This window comes from Carcharhinus amblyrhynchos, chromosome 5, assembly GCF_965287045.1.
Source record: "Carcharhinus amblyrhynchos chromosome 5, sCarAmb.v2.hapA, whole genome shotgun sequence".
In the NCBI taxonomy this organism is placed as follows: Eukaryota; Metazoa; Chordata; class Chondrichthyes; order Carcharhiniformes; family Carcharhinidae; genus Carcharhinus; species Carcharhinus amblyrhynchos.
Genome location: NC_137328.1, coordinates 87,301,001 through 87,315,023, shown reverse-complemented (window position 1 = coordinate 87,315,023; position 14,023 = coordinate 87,301,001). Strand labels below are relative to the sequence as shown.

The following is a 14,023-nucleotide window of genomic DNA, read 5'->3' as shown; positions in this document are numbered from 1 at the left end:
AATAAGGGCCTAAATAGTTTTATCCCCTTGGTGAACCTGATGATGAGCTTGTTGTAATTTTTATCATGGCCTGCCACCAAACAACTAAGCCCACACCTCAAACAAGCAAATCAGAATCTAACAGTGTAGTTAGAATTGTAATTTTGTGGAGGATGTGGGTGGAGTTTGTGGCACTAGCATTCCACGTATGTGTAGTAACATTCCAATTGGGGAACGTCTGTAAAATGTTTAAATTCGACCTTTTCTTTGTGAGGGAACTGCAGAGTGTTCCTCTCAGCTGCACAAAATGGCCAGCGGCCTGTCTGGCCTCGTCTCAAACATCCATCCAAGCGCCTACCCACCAAGCAGCTCTCTGCTGGCTTGCCGACATTCTATATTCCTGAGGTGGAAGAGCGACGAGCAGCATCAGAATGCGTGTTTGTCATTGCAGCTTGCCTACCAAACTTCAGAGGAAGTCAGGGCCTCAAAAGTGCAAGTGTCTCTTCATCACTAGAACAGGTAACCCGGTCAGCATGTTCCACTGCCCAAAATTCACAACTGACCCCAGAAAGTACACTTCATCCTCACGCAGAATGACAGCCTATTTGTTATTGTCTTCTTGCTGACTGATGGTTCAAAGTTTCACCTACCAGGAATACATATTGGGCAATAGTGTTGCACACAGCCCATGACTGAGTAAAAATTGTGGGCTGCAAACATGAACTCATCTGGTAAGCACTCTCAGCTGAGTAAGTTGGTCTTTTGCTTTCCTTACTGGCTGTGAGAAGGTCATTTTGACTTAATCCACCAAGTGGGAAATTTACACAATCAGATTAGTTTCTCTGTTTTATTGGATTAAGATTAGAGGCTTATCACTGTGATTAATCCAAGTTACAGGCAAACATACATAGGTCGAATTTATTTTTTTACCCAACGTGGAATGCACGATCTTTGCCTCTCCAATGAAAATACAACTTTAGTGTAGGTTTGATCGTAGCCAGACCACTGCCAATACTTTTCCATCCAAAAATTAGAATATATATGGCATCAACTGACGAGAAAGAAATTATGGGTAGAATTGCCGAAAAAATGACTAAGGGTTGGGAGTTTCCAGCTGCACTCGTCCCAAAGCCAGAAAATCCCATCCAAGGTCAACAGACCGTTGCATGGTCTGTGTTCCGTCTGCTATGATTCCTGTGGCAGGCAGAACTGGAAAATTCTGCCCTAAGTGTCATAGCGATGAGAACCCACATTTAATTTGTTTTTGGGAAAATAATGAATTGCATGCTGGTTCTGGGAGGGGCAGGGCCTAAACATAGTGGTGAGCCCGGCTGCCAAGCAATTGAGCACCATTCTGAAAGGGTGCCATAATCTCATAGGGCATTGGGAAACCCCCTACCTCCATAGACATCGGGACTCCCTACCCCTCATCAGTGGCATGTTTCTCCATCCTCTACCGACATTGACTGCCAGCATTGGGGTCCTCTCAGTGGGCCCCCCTTCATGCCCCTGTTTGTGGCCCCCTCCATGGCCCGCCCTTTGACCCCCCCCCCCCGCCTAATCTCCTTCATGGCCCACCCTTGCGTATCCCCCCATCATGCCCCTACCTATCGTGCCCTTATCATGCACCACCCCTTCAAGAACCCCACTCAGGCCCCATCCACACCCCCACCCTCTTGGCACTGCCCTGGCACACTAGCAGTGCCCACCAGGCACTGTCAGTGTGCCAAGTAGGCACAACCAGTATGTCAGGTGGGCACTGCCAGATGGGCACTGCCTAGACAGGTCCTGGACCCCCGGGGACCTCAATGGCCTCTGAGCACCCCCAGTGTGGCCATCATGCCTGGTTTCTGCGAGTGGAAACCAGAAGTGATTCTCCCTAGGCTCACATGGTCTGAATATCCCAGGAGCTGGGAGAATCTGGTTTTGAATGAGCTAAGCATATTTAAATGCTATTTTAAATATGTTAATCAGCCTCACGCCCTTTCTGGGCACAGTCCAGTTTGCGTCAATAGAAAGGGACCGGGATGATTACAAACCATTTGGCGCTGTGCACAAAATCCGTTTTTAGACCCACACACAATTTTCCCAGGTCTGAGCCAGGCATGGCAAGGTTGGAAATCGCCCACTATATTTTTAATTTTAATTCATTTTTACATTTGAGATGCTAATGTCTTCTGCAGGATTCTTTACTGTATATTTCTTTTCATAGTTGGCTATCAGACACGCAATTCTGTCGAGTGGTTGAAGATACCAGAAACTACGTGGAGTGTGCCTGCTCACACATGTCTACCTACACAGCTTCTGCCCTAACAGACAGTCTTTCCTTATACAATGAAGCCTTCTTTGCAGCTGCATTTGTTTGCATTTCAGGTATGTGGAAATGAAAATATCATTTGGAAAAACACATGATCACATTGCATAAGATTGCTGCTGATTGGCCAGTGTAGAAAGAACACAATTACCTTTCCAACACTATAAGGGTAAAAGATCAAACTTTAATTGTCTTCCTGCATCTATTTCAGCTGCTACTGTTCGAAGTGTTGCAATTTCTGACCTTCCCTCGCTTACCCAAAAATCAACCATAAAAAAAAGCTCATAACTAATTTGGTTAATAAATATCTAACGTTATAAGTAGTCTCCCTGGTTCTGGTTTAAATGTCTGTCAGAATCAATACAAGAGCTTTAATTTCTATGAAACTTAACTTGTCCATTCCCACAAACTTGTAATAGCAGTGTTTGTCCCTAATGCATTATATATAGCTGCTGAGTTCAACTTAGGAAAAAATCAAACTCCATAAGATCATAAGACATAGGAGCAGAATTAGGCCACTTGGCCCATTGAGTCTGCTCTGCCATTTAATCATGGCTGATATTTTTCTCATCCCCATTCGCTTGTCTTTTCCCTATAACCCCTGATCCCCTTAATAATCAAAAACTTACCTGTCTCTCCAGTCATTGAATGCCAAATTTCCACACCGGGGACGAGAGTGTAAACCCTAACTTCATCAGATAGTTAAACTTAGCTTTCGACTCGTGTTTCATCCAATTTTGGAGAAGTTTCTGGTTGGGCAGTGGTGCCAGTAATTAACGCCCACACAGATTTTCCACTGCAATTATTGTTGGATGCTACACGAATGTCTTCTAAAGAACCTGAGATGAAACAATTAATGGCAGTGGTGCAGCAGGCAGTAGGCCCTACATGAATAAATCATCAACAGACTGGTGAAACATCACTTCCTGGTACCATGTTTCTCAGAGATATTCAGGGAAATGACTGCAGCCTACAGACTTTGTGAGTTAAGACTTTCTTTGATCAGATCTTTTACTTCCTATGTTCAACAGGCTGGGCTTCTGTTTCTCCTGGTTTTTGGTGTTGCTTCTCCTCTTGTCCCTTTATTCAAGAGCAAAGAAGCAAGAATGGCACCCATGTCAAGCTGCGAGTGCTTATTTAGAATGATCAAGACAAAATAAAAATTAGAAACTATCAACCTCCTAGCACAGAAGTGCCTTGGCTATCCACTAAGCTCAATCACACAAGGTTTCCCATGATATTCATGCTTGCAATTCGGTGCCTATTTAAATAATGCTTTCAGTCATGTCAGCAGACCACCCTTGCCATTGATAAGTGAGACCAGTGGTAGTGGGGTCTACCTGGCCGGGTTTGGGCATTGTGTGGTATGGGGTGTGAAGTTCACACATTCTTTTTGTGTCTGCGTGGGTTTCCTCCAGATTCTCCAGTTTCCTCCCACAATCCAAAGATGTGCAGGTTAGATGGCTTGGACATGCTAAATTGCCCCTTAGTGTCTCAAGATGTTTAGGTTCGATGGAATCAGCATGGGAAATGTGTGGGATTACAGGGAGAGAGTAGGGGGAGAGGGCCTGGGTAAAATACTCTATTAGAGCGTTGCTAGCTGAATGGCCTCTTCTGCACTGTAGGGTTTCTATGATCAAGAGTTGGGCGGGGGGGCGGGGGTGGGGGAATAGTGAGGATGGGATGGTTGTTGCTGCAGAGGCAAGTGGGTGGGGGCCCTTTCATGTGCTACAGCCTCCCCCCGCCACACAAACCTCAAAGCCCACTGTAAGGCTGCCAGACTTTACTAGACAGTCTCCCCACTCAGTGGACTGCTCACATACCACTTGTAAAATGTCAGCAGCAGTGAGAAAAGGCCCTTAATTGGCTTTCCTGAATTCTGTGCACCTTTCCTGCTGCTGGCAAAATACTATGGAGGTGGGAAGGTAATTTGGTCTGGCCTTCCCTCACCATTATAAGCTCTCTTCATCTTCTCACCGCATCCCTGCCAGGTGGGTAAAATGCAGCTCTTAAGGTCTATCAACATTGTCAGTACATCATAGGACCCTGATTTATGTGTATTAATGAAACAATCACTGATTTTCAGTGGATGTTACCAGATTCAGCTCCAAAGGCTGAAGTGACAATTGGCAGATTCCTGGTAGGAATGGGACAGTGACACCTCTCAAGATTTTAATGGTCTGTTTACCGCATTCCCATTGAGCAGGTTAGGTTAAAATCTCAGTTCATTTTTCCAATACCTGGAACCTTCCCAAAACACACTGACCTTGCATGTGCCATAAAGTGGGGGAGGAATTTTATTTGTCCCATGTGCCCTTGGAGAAAATGTAGGTTTCAGACTCCCTAATAAGTAGCTGTTCTTTTCCTTAACTGTGCTACAATGAAGACTTTGTTAACTGGCCGGAGAGGCAAACATCTCAAAGATTTTTAGCATCCTGTTAACTGATGCAAAACAGCATTGGTGACAGCAATGAGCAATTTGTATTCAGTCTGTGAATGAAGGTGAATGATGCGGTGACAGGAAAGTAAGAGAAAAAAATGATAAATAAAAGAGAAGGACAAAAACAATCTTTACATTGTTTCTCACCAAAATGAATAATTTATCGCATGGAAACATCTTTCCAGCACATCTCATAAATCGGAGGAGGGCTCAGATGGAAAAGTTGTTACAATAATAGTTTGGAAACAGCAAAAGACAAGAGTAATATAAAAGGTAGAAGTTTTACAAAAGGCACAACGAAGTTAAGGGAAAACTCAAGGATGTAAACTCTTTAAAGAAGGAGAAAGAAATAGGAAATGTGTGAGTAAAATATCAGAGCAGATTAACAGGTTAGAGTATTCAGCCCAGATGAGCTTTCTTTTTACTCTTTTGAGTAAGCAATTAAACCAAATTAACAAAATAAGGGACAGATTAAGAGAGCAGATACCGAGGGCTCAAGAAGGCCTATAGAACTAGAGGACTACAAACCAGTTTCACATCAGTAGTTGGGAAACTACTGGAGAAAGTTCTGAAGGAGAGTATCTATCTCCGCTTGGAGAGGCAAAGCTTGATTAGGGATAGTCAGCATGGCTTCATCAGAGGGAGGTCATGTCTAACAAATTTGATTGAATTTTTTTGAGGAGGTGACCAGCTGTTGATCAGGACAGCGCAGTGGATGTAGTTTATATGGGTTCCAGCATAAACTTTGACAAGGTTCTCATGGGAGACTTATAAAGAAGGCAAATGCACGTGGGATACAGGGTAATTTGGGAAACTGGAATCAAAATTGGCTTAGTTGTTGGAGACAAAGAGTGATGACAGAAAGCGATTTTAGTGACTGGAAGCCAGTGGCCAGTGACATACCACAGGGATCTGAGCTGGATCCAGTATTATTTGTCATTTATATAAATGACACAGATGACTATGTGGGGCTAGGATTAGTAAGTTTACAGATGACACAAAGATTGAATGGGTGGTTAACAGTGAGGCTGAGTGTCTTGGGCTGCAAGAAGACATAGATGGGATGGTCAAATGGGCAGATAAGTGACAAATGGAATTTGACATTTGTGAGGTGATGCACTTTGGAAGGAGTATTTTGATAAGAAAGTATTCAATGGATGGCAGTACCCTAGAGAGTTCTGTGGAACAAAGAGACCTTGGCGCGTTGTCCATAGATCTCTGAAGATAGAAGGGCATGTTAATAGGGTGGTGAAAAAGGCACATGGGACACTTGACTTTATCAATCATGACATAGGTTACAAAAGCAGGGAAGTCATGTTGGAGTTGTATAGAACTTTGGTGAAGCCAAAGCTAGAGTACTATGTGCAGTTCTGGTTACCACGTTATAGAAAGGATGTGAATGCACTAGAGAGGGTATAAAGGAGATTCACCAGGGTGCTGTCTGGGATGAAACATTTAAGTTATGAAGAGAGGTTAGATAGGCTTGCGTTGTTTTTGCTGGAGCAGAGAAGACTGAGGGGCGACCTGATCTAGGTATACAAGATTATGAAGGGTATGGACGGAGTGGATAAGAAGCAGCTGTTCCTCTTAGGGTCAGTCATGAAGGGATACAAGTTCAAGGTGAGGAGCAGGAAGTTTAGAGGGGATGTGAGGAAAAACATTTTTAACCAGAAGGTGATGACAGTCTTGAAGATGCTGCCTGGGAGGGTGGTAGAAGTGGGTTGCCTCACATCCTTTAAAAAGTACCTGGATGAGCACTTGGCCTGTCACAACATTCAAGGCTATGGACCTACTGCTGACAAATAGGGATTGGTGGGAGGTCAGGTGTTTCACACACGATGGTGCAGACTCGATGGGCCAAAGGGCCTCTTCTATGCTGCATGATTCTATGATTGAAAACTTCAGAAGCCCCAGAGGAGTATAGAAAGTACAGAGGTTACTTAAAAAAGCAATTAGGATAGCAAAGAGGAGGCATGAAAAAACACTGACAGGTAAAATAAAGGAAAATCAAATTTTCTAAGTATATTAAGGACATGAGGATGAGCTTGGAAATAGTAGGGCCCCCTAGGAACCAATCTGGCAATTTGTGTGTGGAGCTGGAAGGTGTAGGTGAGGTTTTCAATGAGTATTTTGCATCTGTACCCACGTGGAGAAGGGTGATGTTGGTATTGAAATCAGGAGATGCATTCTGATTTACTTGAACAAATTAACATTGGGAGGGAGGAGGTATTAACAGTTTTAATGGGATAAGGCTCAGATTAAATGAACCCAGGCTGCTGTGGGATGCAAAGGACAAGATTACAGCAGCACTGACAATAATTTTCAAATCTTCTCTGGCCACAGGAGAGGTGTCAGAGGACTGGAGGACAGCTAATGTGGTTCCATTATTCAAGAGGTAAATAAGGAAAAACCAGGAAATTACAGCCAGTGAGTCTAACTTCAGTGGCAGACAAACTATTGGAAAAGATTCTGAGGGACAGAATTAACCTCCACTGAGGGGACATTTCAGTGAAATGTTCTCCAGAAAGTGAGCCTGTGTTTAATGTAGAGTTATACCTCAATGAGTTGTGTGTCTGTGCTGATGGAGGGTTCAGGTGAACGCTTTGATGGTTCTACGTGAGTCCCCTCATCCTCAGACGAGCTCTGGCGGCTTGGATTGCTGTTGAGCTGCTTGGGTGGCCTTGATTTGCTGGTGCCTAAAGAGAAGAAACTGGAGTTTTAATGGATGAGTTTAAGATATTTCAGTGTACGTTTTACTCACTGTGTTTATCAGGATTTGATGAAGTGATGGACCTGTGCTCCATATTAAGTTGTTGGGAGAGGCCAGTCTCCCCTTGCACACAGGAGTGATCCCTGTCTTCTCCAGCCAGCTCAGCTGCAGCCTCCTCAAATTTGGTGACAGTGAGGACCTCTGCCGTCTCTCTTCTGGTCTGGGTTCATTCACATTTGTGCACCAGCTTGGCCTGTATGAAGATAGAAGAAAGGCATGTGATCAGAGGGTGGGTTAAATGCATGTCACCTGTGTGTGGTAAACCTCACCAAAAGATCTAGAGGATGGAGCATGAACAACATTGCAGGTGCGATGGCAAGTGTCCATAAGAGTGTCCACCACACCATATGTGTCCACCACTAATGGATGTATGAAATCCATGAAGAAAGTGCATGATGCGAATTTGATATTGGAGGGAGCTGAGAGAGGGTGCAGCAGATGAGATCATTCATTCGCTTCCTGCGCTGCATGGTGCTTCAGGTGCAGTTGACAGCCCATTGAGCGACAGCCTCCCAGGCAGGTGCTTCTTGGAGTCATCCCTGATGTAGATGACATACATGCTTCTGCACTCAAACTGCATGGATCAGAGTGTGGAGGACCTGATGACTGAAGTGGGGTGCTGCCTTTTCCTTGAAGCCTTTTGCTTCTGGCTGGATGCCATGTTGATCAGTCTCCTGATGATGGTGGGCGAGAGAGAGTTGGACAAGTATTTTGCAGTGATGATTAAACATGACGTCCGGATCTTCAAACCCACCAGCTGACTGCGGGCAGACCGATCAGCTCTTGGCCCACCAGGGAATTCAGAGAGAAACTAACTCATGCATAATTAATTAGGCTCCAAGTGTGGAATCAGGCATGAGTTCTTGGCATTCTGGCCAGCAGGAACAATGCCACTGAAACCGCCCACTACTGCCCTAAGGCAACTAAATGGACAATTCAACCCACAGATTGGGACCAGCAAACCACCAGGGGCAAGAAGTGAGTGAATTTCTTGAGTGTGTCTGCAATAGTAATAATATGCCCTGGAACTGACAAAGTGCCAAGCTGTATTATATATAGATGACGAGCCAGATTTAGTTCACAGCCCACCAGTGCATGAACATTTATTGAATAGTGATCCAAATACAATTGAATTTTTGAGAAGGAAAATGCAAAACAGCCACTAAGATGCTAGGTTTAAGTAAGGTTGACTATAATAGGATGAGACAGGGAGTGTCCATGGTAAATGGGCAAACTTATTGATCTTTACAGTCGCAGAAGATCAGTGAGCAATGTTCAAATAAGAAATTAAAGTGAGACAGATACCACTGAGGGTCAAGAGCTTTACTTGTCAAAAAAGGCCACAGATGATGGAAGGATTAAGGGCATAAGACAGAAGAAAGAGCACATTAAAATGCAAATACTGCAGATCCTGGTGAATGGGAAAGATTCAAAGAACAACAAACGGCGAGAAATAGTAAAAACATAAAGGGAATATGGAAAGAAACAAAGATATGAAAACCAATACCAATACATTACATATATTAGGAGATGGAAGATGCTCTAGAGAAATTCATAATGCTAATATTGTCATGAAAGTAAGAAAATTGTTGACATGCTGAATGGTTACTTCACATCAATATTTGCAGTCAAAGGAGAGGTCAGTCAATATGTCAGATATCCCAGTAAAAGTTAATATTGAATCAGGGCAGGAGCTCAGCAAAACTAACATCAAAATAACAGTAATGAAGTAAATAATGGCACTTGCAGAGTAACAAATCCCCAGGACCAGATGGTTTGCATCCCAGGGTTTGAAAGGATGTCAGTGAGAATATTGCAGATGCCTGGACCTTAATAAGGAAAGTTCTCTTGATATGGGAATTGTGATTCTTTTAGATTGAAAAATTATGCATCCCATTCCATTACTTCAAAAAAACCCAAAAGAAACCAAAGAACTAAAGAGCAATTAGCCTAACATCATTTGTCTGGAAATCACTAGAGTCTATTATTAAGGATGGAATGCCTAACCATCTTGAAATTTTTCCTATGATGGGAACGAGCATGAACTTGACTAACTTTATTGAACTTTTTGAAAAGGTAAAGTAACAGAAAGGGAAATGTTGTTTGATGTAACTTACACAAATTTCCAATAGACATTTAATAAAGTGCTTCAGAGGTTAGCTAAAGTTGAAGTTCATGGAACTGAAAGCAAATTATTAACCTGGTTAGAAGATTAGTTGAGCAGCATGAGATAGAAAAAAAGCGATAATGGGTTGGTATTAACAGAATGGGAGTAATGGTTCAATGTTCTACGTTGGGGCCTCAATTATTCACCATATTTATTAATAACTTAGATGGTGGGATAAAAATCTAGATATCCAGCATTGTTAATGACATAAAGATAAGTGACACCATGAACAGTGTAGATAGTAACATAAGGTTATTGTTATATCTGTACTGAGGCCAGTCTTCCATCACCAATCACCCTTTTATTTACAGCAATACCGAAAACCTTTCAAAATTTAGAGTGCAGATCAGTCCCGGTCTATCGACTGCCGGCCTGTGTGGAGCCAGCTGTTTTTAAAACCCTCGCTGCTTTTTCCCTATTGGATGAGCCTCCATTCACCTCATAGGGTGCGATCATATTCAACAAGGCCCATGGGAAAATCTATTGATAATCCCCTGCAGCCATTATAACAATTATAAAGAGAAAAATATATAGAAACATAGAAGATAGGAGCAGGAGGAAGCCATTTGGCCCTCTAAAACTGCACCACTATTTGTCACAATCATGGCTGATTGTCCAACTCAATAGCCTAATCCTGCTTTCACCCCATAACCTTTGATCCCAAATGCTCGAAGTGCTATGTCTAGCCACCTCTTGAATACATTCAATGTCTTGGCATCGGCTATTCCCTGTGGTAATGAATTCCACAGGCTCACAACTCTTTGGATGAAGAAATGTCTCCTCACCTTCATGCTAAATGGTCTACCCAAATCCTCAGACTCTGCAAGAAATTGAGAATTAAGTGAATAGGCAAAATTGTAATAAATGTAGGGCAATCCACTTGGGTCCTAAAGAAAATTGAATAAAGTATTTTACAAATGGTGAAAAATTAGAAACATCAGAGGTCCAAAGGGCTTTAGGAAGGTCCAGGCAGATGAATTATTAAAATGGCATCAACATTTTAAGACAATAATCAGAAAGGTTAATGAAATGTTAAGTTTAGAAGACTAGATTTTTTATTCATTCACAGGATGTTTAAAGGCTATGCTAGCATTTATTACCCATCCTTAATTGCTGTTGAAAGGTAGTGGTCAACTGTCTTCAAAAACTGCAGCAGGCCATATTGTGTAGGTACATCCATAGTGCTGTAAAGAAGGGAGATTCAGGCTTTTAAACCTGCAACAATGAAGGAATGACGATATAGTTCCAGGTCAGGATGGTGTGGCTTAGAGGGGAACTTATAAGTGGTGGATATTCCCAAGTGTCTACTTCCCTTGTCCTTCTAAATGGTATTGGTTGTGAGTTTGGACAGTGTTGTTTAAGGAGACCTTGGTGAGTTCCTGCAGTGTACCTTGCAGATGGTACACACTGCTGCTACTAAGCACCAGTGGTGGAATGAGTGAATGTTTAAGGTGGCAGGCTTGCCAATCAAGTGGACTACTAAGTTTGGGATGGTGTTGAGCATCTTGAGAGCTGTTTGAGCTGTACTCATCCAGGCAAATGGAGAGTATTCCATCTATGCAAGGCATTAAACTCCTAACCTGGAATTTTATCGACCCATTCACCACAGGAATTGAAGCAGGCGAAAGGCCGCGGCTGGGAAGGTCCACTGACCTTGGGCAGGAATTTACGGTTTTGGGATGAGCAAGGCCATAAATCCCTTTCCATGTAGCAGCAATCCAGAAATTATCACAAGTCATCCCCTTTAAGATATTGTGGAAGTGTGGCCTTACAAAAGAAATGCAAAGGTACTGTGTACTGATATGAACAGGCCGCACAGAAAAACAAAATTAAATGTGATGCTTCTCCCACCTTCTGCTGTGATATCACTTTTGGAATAGGTTGATGGTGTGCATTGTGGATCCCACCACCTCCCCCCCAACCCCCGCCAGTCCCCACACATACACATACACGCCACACACATACACTGCTCTATCTAACAGCAAGTGATTGACATTGAAAAGGCAGCATGTGATCAATGTCAGCAGGGTAAATTGTGAAGCTGGCATCTGAAAATTTCTGCTGCCACCATAGAACTGTGGAAGAGGCTTAAACATTTCACTGAGGAGAAGGAGGAGGTCATACAAGATCTTAATGTTAACTTTGGCATATGCCCTTTTGTTCAGTGATGTGCTGTATAGATTTGAATATGATGTGGTGGGAGAATTGCCCACACAATCTGGTGACTGCTTCGAGGACGAGTGTACATAAGTACAGGTCTGCTAAACAGATTTCAAATTCCTACAATATAAAGGGGCTTCTTTGGATCATTGACAGTAATATCTCTCTAAGATTCATGGAAACACAGGGGAAATAGCATTCTTTAAATACTATTTCCCCTGAGTTTCCATTGATTCTCTGCCAAAGTTACGGTAAATTATTGGAGAATCTATAGAGAAAAGTATTATTTCTGAATCTGAACCAAAATTCAAATGTTCAACACAGCAGCTCTTTGTTATTAGGCATGGAATGGCTGTGTGGCAAGTTTGCAGGGTTAAACTGGAGGTTATTTGTAAAACTGCTACAATTACCACCGAATTTCACTGATAAACTCCAAATTTCTTCTGTAAAGTCTATTACCACTTAACGAGAGTTGAAAAGCACCATAAGGCTGAAGTGCTTCCATAATACATTGGTTAGGATTTTCCTTGTATCTCCTCTCATGTCAAAGGCAGACAAAAGTATGATTACATGGTAAATGGGGCTTCTGCTGAGATTCCAGCAAAATTGCGGAAAGGAGCCGATGCAAAGCTGGTGAAATTTATGATCTAAATTCTCCTGCCTAGTTGCTGTGAGTTTCTAGTACAAAGTTGACTCTTAAAAAAAAATGCTCTAAGTAAGATTCTTAATGATACAATGACTTAATTGACTGGCATGCCCATGTATCACCACAATTACTGCAGCCAATTTACTTGATTAATTTGAAGTACAGGGACATATTTACAATGTGGCCACTATTATGGTGTTACAATAGCTACTGTGTTTCCATCACTATTACCTTCTATGGGCACATTCACTGTAAGAAGATTAGAAAGTAGATACAAAAGTCTGAATCATGAATCACCTTTCTTTCTAACTCAATAGTTAACTTTCTACCAAAAGTCATCAACTGCCCCTGAATTGATCTGATATTGTTTATACCAATGCCAGCTGTTTTAGTTCAAATGCCCTTCCCATTCTTGGTTTACTTAATGTTGATTGAACTGAGATAGGAATACTTCAGAGACACAGGCCACAAATTTCAATTCCGTAGCACCACTGGTTTTGTTTTAAGGGAGCCTGAACACCAAGACAATGAAGTGGGGTTGGCCCAATTGATTTTCCGTGCAGTCACTCTGACTAATATTGAGTTGAAGTAGGAGTCACACCTCCACAGGGCTGCGATGGAGTGGACAATTGGCCAGACGAGGATGAGGTTCAGATACCTGGGAGATTCAGTGGGAGCACTGCACTATTCTCCACAGCTTATATCTCTTCTAGTCATTGTGTATTGCACTCTCCACACTCTGGCTCCCGCAAGAGGGAAGTTGCAATAGAATGTGGATATAGAGGTAGCTCCACACGCTGCAGATGATGGCGGCAGTGGTGGATCAGAAGAGGAACCTGGAGAAGAACACGGTGAAAGCAGACTTCTAACCTTCAGGGTGGCAGGGAAGCCAGAGAGGCCTTGATTCAACGTGCCTCAAGCTGGCTGCTGAAGCAGTGCTTCTACCTTCTTCGTTCCACTGAACCCAAGGCCCACTCAGTATCTGTGCAACAAAGTTTACAGCTACTCTCATCCAGCATGAGGTACTGATGTGCCATGCACCCACAAAACAAGTGAAGCATACACTGACAGAAAAGCAAAATTTCTATGCTCTTGGCACTTACAATTGTTTAACATAAGGTGCTAACAATCACACCAGTAAACAACTTAACAAATTATGGCAGACAGCAAGATCACTCATGGAAAGTATCTCTTCTGCATAGTGATTTAAATTTATGTTTGCGAATGCTGCATCTTGGTGCCCCTATCCCTCTGCTGACAGCGGCATTGGAACCATGTTTGGTGGACTACCCTAGACTGTGACCTCTGCCTAGACCTTCTTGGTCAGATGTGGTGCTCTTCTGCTGTTGTGCCTTGGCAATAAATTATCCCTGACCTTCTCTACCGGTAATCTGAGGTGTTCATCTGAAAGACAGGGGAAACATTGCGCACTGGACTTGTCCTCCTGCCTGCTGTGACTTCCAGTTGCTAAAGTCATGACTACTGAGAAGGGTAAAGTCAAGTATTCTCTTTCAGACAGCTCCCCAAATCTCCTCACCAATCACTAT

General features: G+C 42.8%; 1 protein-coding gene across 6 annotated transcripts in view; it reads left to right on the top strand.

Moving 5' to 3' along the window:
• Window positions 1-14,023, top strand: part of adgrv1 (adhesion G protein-coupled receptor V1) — a 524,573-nt gene that overhangs the window by 325,628 nt on the left and 184,922 nt on the right. For all 6 annotated transcript variants that reach the window (XR_013886686.1, XM_080189140.1, XM_080189139.1 and 3 more), the window contains one exon: window positions 2,192-2,352. Coding sequence is in view for 5 of the 6 variants with exons in the window: in XM_080189140.1 (XP_080045266.1) it covers window positions 2,192-2,352 (161 nt within the window). In the remaining variant the exon portion in view is untranslated. The remainder of the gene's footprint in view (window positions 1-2,191; window positions 2,353-14,023) is intronic.